Genomic DNA, 6,584 nt, shown 5'->3' on the forward strand with positions numbered 1-6,584 from the left:
TAGGTAATTAGCCAAGTTGTTACTTAGTCTAATTAAACAAGTCTAGGTTATCACAATAATAAAGATCAAATTATGCAAAGCAGCGGAAAATAAATAACATAAGATATGATCACCTAGGAAATCAAACCGGTAAAAACCTGGGGAGGATTTAACCTAACTATCCTCAAGGTAAACTTGAATCCACTATCTTGAAAGAATCGAAATTCATACAATAAGACTTACAAGCCCCCACGCTCGACTTCTTATTGCTACCAACCAGTAGAACTTACTGACACGATCACGTGTAAGCTCCGAATCCACAGACTCCTTCTTTCTTGGATTCACCACCAGATACAAGCACACCCGCTTGTGTTTTCTTTAAGCTTCAATGGCAGCAACTGAATTGATCATCAAGGCGTAGATAAATCTTCTCCTTGAAAACCCTAAGTTTGTGTAAAGGAAAGCTCCTCTAGATCTCACAAGAGATTTACACAAACCGCAATTATGAGCAACACTAAAACGTGGCTAGGGTTTGCCTTTTATACTTAGGACAAATAAGAAACCCTAAAAAATGTTTTAAAACACTAAGGGCTGAGTTGGACGAATCTGCAGAAAAACATTTTGCCCGAGCCTCGATCGATCAAGCCTGTCTTTCGATCGATCGAGCTAGGCCGAAAGACACAATGCTTCTTGCTTTAACTCGATTCCAACTTTTCATAAAATCACAACTTTGAGTTAGACTAAAAACACTTCTAAAACATTGTTTTGATCATGGTTTGCCAATAATACAAATTAGAATTCTAAATACATAAAATCCTAAGACTTTAGAACCTAATAGTTTCCTTAGCTGAATCGAACGGCATCTGGTACGAAATTGACTCCCTTAATTGTTAGTGAAACTTGAATACAAAAACTTAATTAGTAATTTTTCATTGTAAAAAGAAAAAAAAAATGATATTTTAAATAAAACGAATATATCAAACATCAAATAAATATTATTTAATTAATATTTAAGTAAACGCATTATTTATTCTTACAAATATTTCCTTGGTGATGCTTTGCTGCGAGAAAGTTTCATTTCTAATTTTCTGTGCTTTGTGGGTTTTGTTCTTCTAATTTGGGGAATCTTTGTACAGACTGTTGTTCTCAAGAATTTATTTTACGGGTGATTCTTTTTGGCGAGAAATCTTCCACTTCGTTCTTTGGTTTGGGTTCACTACAAAAAACGCGACTTTAAGCCGCGTTTTTTAGCCGCGTTTTTGAAAAACGCGGCTAAAGCTTTTCCTTTGAGCCGCGTTTTTCATGAACGCGGCTCAAAGGAAAGGCTGGAGCCGCGTTTTTCCAAAAACGCGGCTCAAAGGGAAGGCTGGAGCCGCGTTTCAGGAAAAACGCGGCTAAAAAACGCGTTTTTGAGCCGCGTTTTTGGAAAAACGCGGCTCCAACCTTTCCTTTGAGCCGCGTTCATGAAAAACGCGGCTCAAAGGAAAAGCTGTAGCCGCGTTTTGCAAAAACGCGGCTAAAAAACGCGTTTTGTGATTTAAAACTGCGGCTACGGGTCACCTTTAGCCGCGTTTTTACATTGAAAAAACACAGCTACAGGTTACCTATAGCCGCGTTTTCTGAAAACGCGGCTATAGGTAGCGCTTAAAAAAAAAAAAAAAAATTTTCCTGAAGCTTCCCACGTACACAACCCTTTCACACCTGCACCCCACTTTCCCACCTACCCCCACTTGCTCTCTTTTCTTCCTTTTCCCTTTCTTTCTTCATTCATCAGATGGTTCATTCTTTCTTCTTTTTTTTTTTTTTTTTTTCTTTTTCTTTCTTCCTTCTTCACATCTGGGTAAGTCTTCTTCTTCTTCTTCTTTTTTTTTTTCCTTCCTTCTCCACATCCAGGTAACTCTTTTCTCTTTTCTCTTTTTTTTTTTTTTTTTTTTTTTTTTTTTTTTTCCTTTTTCTTTCTTCCTTCACATCTGGGTACTGCGTTTTTTTTTTTTTTTTTTTTTTGTTCCTTTTTCTTTCTTCCTTCTTCACAGGCTTGTGTTCTTTTTTGATTCTGAGCTTGTGCTTTTGTTTTATTGAATGGAATTAGTGTTAGATTTGGTTGGTTTTGTTGAATGAGAGGAGATTCATGGGTTTGTTTTATATTTTGGAACACGTTTTGTTTGATTTTGAATTTTTTCGTTGTGTTTGTATTGTGAGAATGTTGTGTGTGCTTTTAATTTTCCGGGTTTGTGTTTGATTTTGAATTTTATGGGTTTATGTTTGATTTTTAATTTTTTGGGTGCATGTGTTTGTATTGTGAGTATATTGTGTTTAATTTAAAATTTTCTGGGTGTGTTTGTATTGTGAGTATGTTGTATTTGATTTTGAATTTTCTGGATTTGTATTTGTTTTTGAATTTTTTGTATTTGTGTTTAATTTTGAATTTTTTATATTTGATTTTTCAATTTTGAATTTTCTGGGGAAAAATTTACCCAGAATTTTTTTTTGTTTTTTTAAAAACCTATAGCCGCGTTTTTTAAAACGCGGCTATAGCGTGATCAATGTTGCTGGGAAATAGCTATAGCCGCGTTTGAAACGCAGCTCGAAGCTGTCCTGGAGCCGCGTTTTTAGTAAACGCGGCTATAGGTCGAATCCTATAGCCGCGGTTAGAAAACGCGGCTCCAGGTCCGGTTTTAGCCGCGTTTTCAAAAAACGCGGCTATAGGCTTTGAGCCGCGGACTTTAGGCCGCGTTTGTCATAGGAAACGCGGCTAAAAGCCTATAGCCGCGTTTTTGGGGTCTTAAGCTGCGTTTTTCAAACGCAGCTTTAGACCCTTTTTTTTGTAGTGGTTTATTTACACGATGATTTTATTTTTATTCTTAATCTTGACTGTCGTAATGGTTTTTTATTTTTTGTTATAGTAATTGTTGGTTCCAATTATAATTTATAAAGAACTCCTTTGGCGGAGGTCCATCTTTTCTCGGTCTCCTTCAGCTTTAGCCACTACGGTTCTCCGCGGGACTCACTAGACAAGGTTAGAAGATTTGGACTAATTTTCTTCAGAACTTGTCAAAGAATACGACTGTGGAGAACTCCATGAAAATTATACATTAAAAAATAAGGAAAAAAAAATAAAATGAAAAGCCTAAAACTTCATGAAGCCAAAATCACTTTTCATGCTATTTCCTATAAGGTGTCAAAAACCATCACTTCTTCTTCTATGCCTCTATGTGGTTGGTTCTTGGCATATAACGAGGGTGTCATATTTTCTCCATCTCACGTAAAAGCGGATCTAACCTGCCAGAGTAGTCCTGTCATTTTCTCAACAACTATTATTGCCTCTTATCCACACGTTATATATCTTATGACGCATGCAAAGCCAAATGCGATTACGCACTCGGTGACGCAAATCAAATGAGAGAGACAAATATACGCAGTCAGTGACGTGAGGCAATGAAAACGTGATCACCAATGTCGTGTACACAAAATTGATTTCTGCTCATTTGAAGAGTGTCGTGTGTAAACGTGTGATTTACCTTTAAAACAAATGATATTCTAACACTAACTACCTAGTCCCTATAAATATGTAGTGATCACATGCATCTTCAATCACAGAGCATCAGAAATCATTTCAGTATCAAAATATCATAAAAATAAACATGGAAGCCATCTTACTATATTTGTCTCTCACTCTTCTCAGCTTTCTTGTTGCTTTCAAGCTCATCCTCAAAACAAGAACTACTCGACCAAAACACCTCCCACCTAGCCCACCTTCTCTTCCAATTATAGGTCATCTCCATATCATTAAAAAACCATTACACCGTACTTTCCATGCCCTCTCACAAAAATATGGTCAAATATTCTCACTCAAATTTGGTTCACAACTTGTGGTCATTGTTTCATCCCCATCAGCAGTTGAAGAATGCTTCACAAAGAATGACATAGTATTAGCCAACCGTCCTCCCTTCCTATTAGGCAAGCATCTTGCCTACAACAATACCACCTTAGTACAATCCCCATACGGCGATCACTGGCGCAACCTCCGCCGCATTAGTACCCTTGAAATCTTCTCAAACAACCGCCTCAACAAGTTCTTAGGCATTCGAAGTGACGAGATCAAGCACTTGCTACGAAACTTGTCACGCAACTCTTGCCACGGTTTCGCCAAGGTGGAGCTACAATCAATGCTATTGGAGATGACATTTAACAACATAATGAGAATGGTGGCAGGGAAACGATACTACAGGTACGGTGAGGACGTGAAGGATGAGGAAGAAGCGAGACAGTTTAGGCGGATAATTAAAGAGTTAACAAGGTTCGGAGGGGCATCAAATCCAGCAGAGTTTGTGTCCATCTTGCGGTGGATGGATTATGGAGGTTTGGAGAAGAAGTTGAAGAGTCTCTCCAAGAGGACAGATGAGTTCTTGCAAGCACTCATTGATGAGAAAAGGCGTGAGGAGGAAGAGGGTAACACTATGATTGACCATATGCTTTCTTTGCAAAAATCACAACCAGAGTACTACACGGACCAAATCATCAAGGGGCTTATATTGGTAAGTGCACTCAATAATTCTTCATCTCTTATTGAGAAAACTAGACAATCATGTTTTTGTTTGATTCTTACATCTTAAAAGCAGTTACCCAATTATCTGTTTTATTTTTCTTTAATAGCTTCATCGGAATTGCTATCTAGTGCGAAAAAGTGACATTCTAAGTCTCGGGAAAAAAAAAAAAAATCCACAGTAACATTAGACTAACTAGTTACATATCATCATCATCGTGTTGAATGTTGCAGAACATATGAACAAATCGTTTTTATTTAATATATTGTTGTTCTATTCTAAACATCTCATATGCAATGCACAGGTATTGTTACTTGCTGGGACTGATACATCAGCAGTCACATTAGAGTGGGCAATGACTAATCTACTTAATCATCCTAATATATTGAAGAAAGCTAGAGATGAGATAGACAGTCAAATTGGAGAAGAGAAACTGATTGAGGAATCAGATGTTTCCAAATTACACTACTTTCAGAGTATTATCTCAGAAACTCTTCGATTGTATCCAGCAGCACCATTGTTAGTACCCCATATGTCCTCCGCTGATTGCACCATTGGAGGATATGATGTACCAAGTGGCACAATGTTATTGGTCAATGCATGGGCCATACATAGAGATCCTAAGGTGTGGGATGATGCAACTAGTTTTAAGCCCGAGAGGTTTGAAAATGGTGAGAGTGAAGGACATAAGCTAATGCCATTTGGGATTGGGAGGAGGACCTGTCCTGGGGCGGGCCTCGCCCAACGTACAGTGAGCCTGACTTTGGGTTCGTTGATTCAAAGTTTTGAGTGGGAAAGGGTTACCATAGAAGAAGTTGATATACACGAAGGTGGTGGGATCACTATGCCTAAAGCCATGCCATTGGAGGCCATGTGTAAAGCACGCCCAATCATGCATAAGCTTCTTTCTAAGTCAACGACAGATGATGTTTGAACAATCTCCTTGAGTTACTTTTCAGAGACTTGCTTAGTTATTTGTTGATAATTTTAATCACTTAATAACCTAAAATAAACCGTTACATATTCAATTTAAAAATTGAATTATTGTATCTATATAAAGTTGTATCCTTTTTTGGTTTTTTTTTTTTGGGGGGGGGGGGGGGTGGGGAGGTGTGGTGTTGTTTTTGGATTGTATTGGATGGTGATTTGTATATTTGTTTAAGGAATAAGAAAGGATTTGGATAATTTTACTTTTCCCTTCCAAATTTTTATGTTAAATTAGGATATTTTGTTATAGGATATAAATAAAACAAATCGTCTAAAATTTGAAAGTAAACTGCAAAAACGCTTGTTTATTTACTAAATTGATAAGATGAATGTCTAGAAATTTGAGATATATATATATAAAAATTCAGTTGCATCTTTCCTTATTTACAATAATATTATCAAAAGAAAATAACTAAGAATTTTTTTTTTAAAAGGGAAAGACCAGTGCAGAAGAAGAAAACTACTAGTCGAGCTTATTCCAGTCAACTTTTATGTGTGGGCCTGTCTTCTCTGCTGTCCCTTTTTTTTTTGGCTAATCTCTCTCTCTCTCTCTCTCTCTCTCTCTCTCATGGAGAGATTGTGTGACTACTAAGTGTAAAAAAAAAAAAAAAAAGGAGAAAAACTATGTTTTTACACAAAGCCTTCCTCCATATATACAATAGTGTAACCCATACACATGAAATGAGGTTTACCAAGCCCAATGAAGAAAATAATCACAAATCAAGAAGTGGGTTATTTGGTCTTCTCTCTTTATCTTGTAAACATTCAAACTACTCCAATATTATATTACAAATGCAAATAATTAAGGATTATGTTGCTTGACATTAAGCTAAAAATCAGTCTCTCCCACTTGGGAAACATAGGTTATTCACAATTTTTATTTTTAAAAGGAAAAACATGATAATTAGGATGAAAGCTGTGTGGTTTCAATAGATATCCAACACCCTTTTGATCTTGGTATATGGAGTAATAAACCTCTCAATTTTATTCAATGGGGCAGGTAGAAAGATTGTAGGGATGTTCAGTGGCTTTACTATTTACCTTAATCCTTAATTATTTACATTTGTAATATAA

At 36.6% G+C, this 6,584-nt stretch overlaps 1 protein-coding gene across 1 annotated transcript; it reads left to right on the forward strand.

Moving 5' to 3' along the window:
• The first annotated feature begins 3,557 nt into the window (after positions 1–3,557).
• On the forward strand, positions 3,558–5,708 carry LOC126693209 (cytochrome P450 81E8-like). The gene is made up of 2 exons (XM_050389116.1): positions 3,558–4,514; positions 4,828–5,708. The coding sequence occupies exons 1-2, from the start codon at positions 3,621–3,623 to the stop codon at positions 5,455–5,457; spliced, it is 1,524 nt and encodes a 507-aa protein (XP_050245073.1). The 5' UTR covers positions 3,558–3,620; the 3' UTR covers positions 5,458–5,708.
• Positions 5,709–6,584: the final 876 nt, after the last annotated feature.

Source organism: Quercus robur, chromosome 7, assembly GCF_932294415.1.
Source record: "Quercus robur chromosome 7, dhQueRobu3.1, whole genome shotgun sequence".
In the NCBI taxonomy this organism is placed as follows: Eukaryota; Viridiplantae; Streptophyta; class Magnoliopsida; order Fagales; family Fagaceae; genus Quercus; species Quercus robur.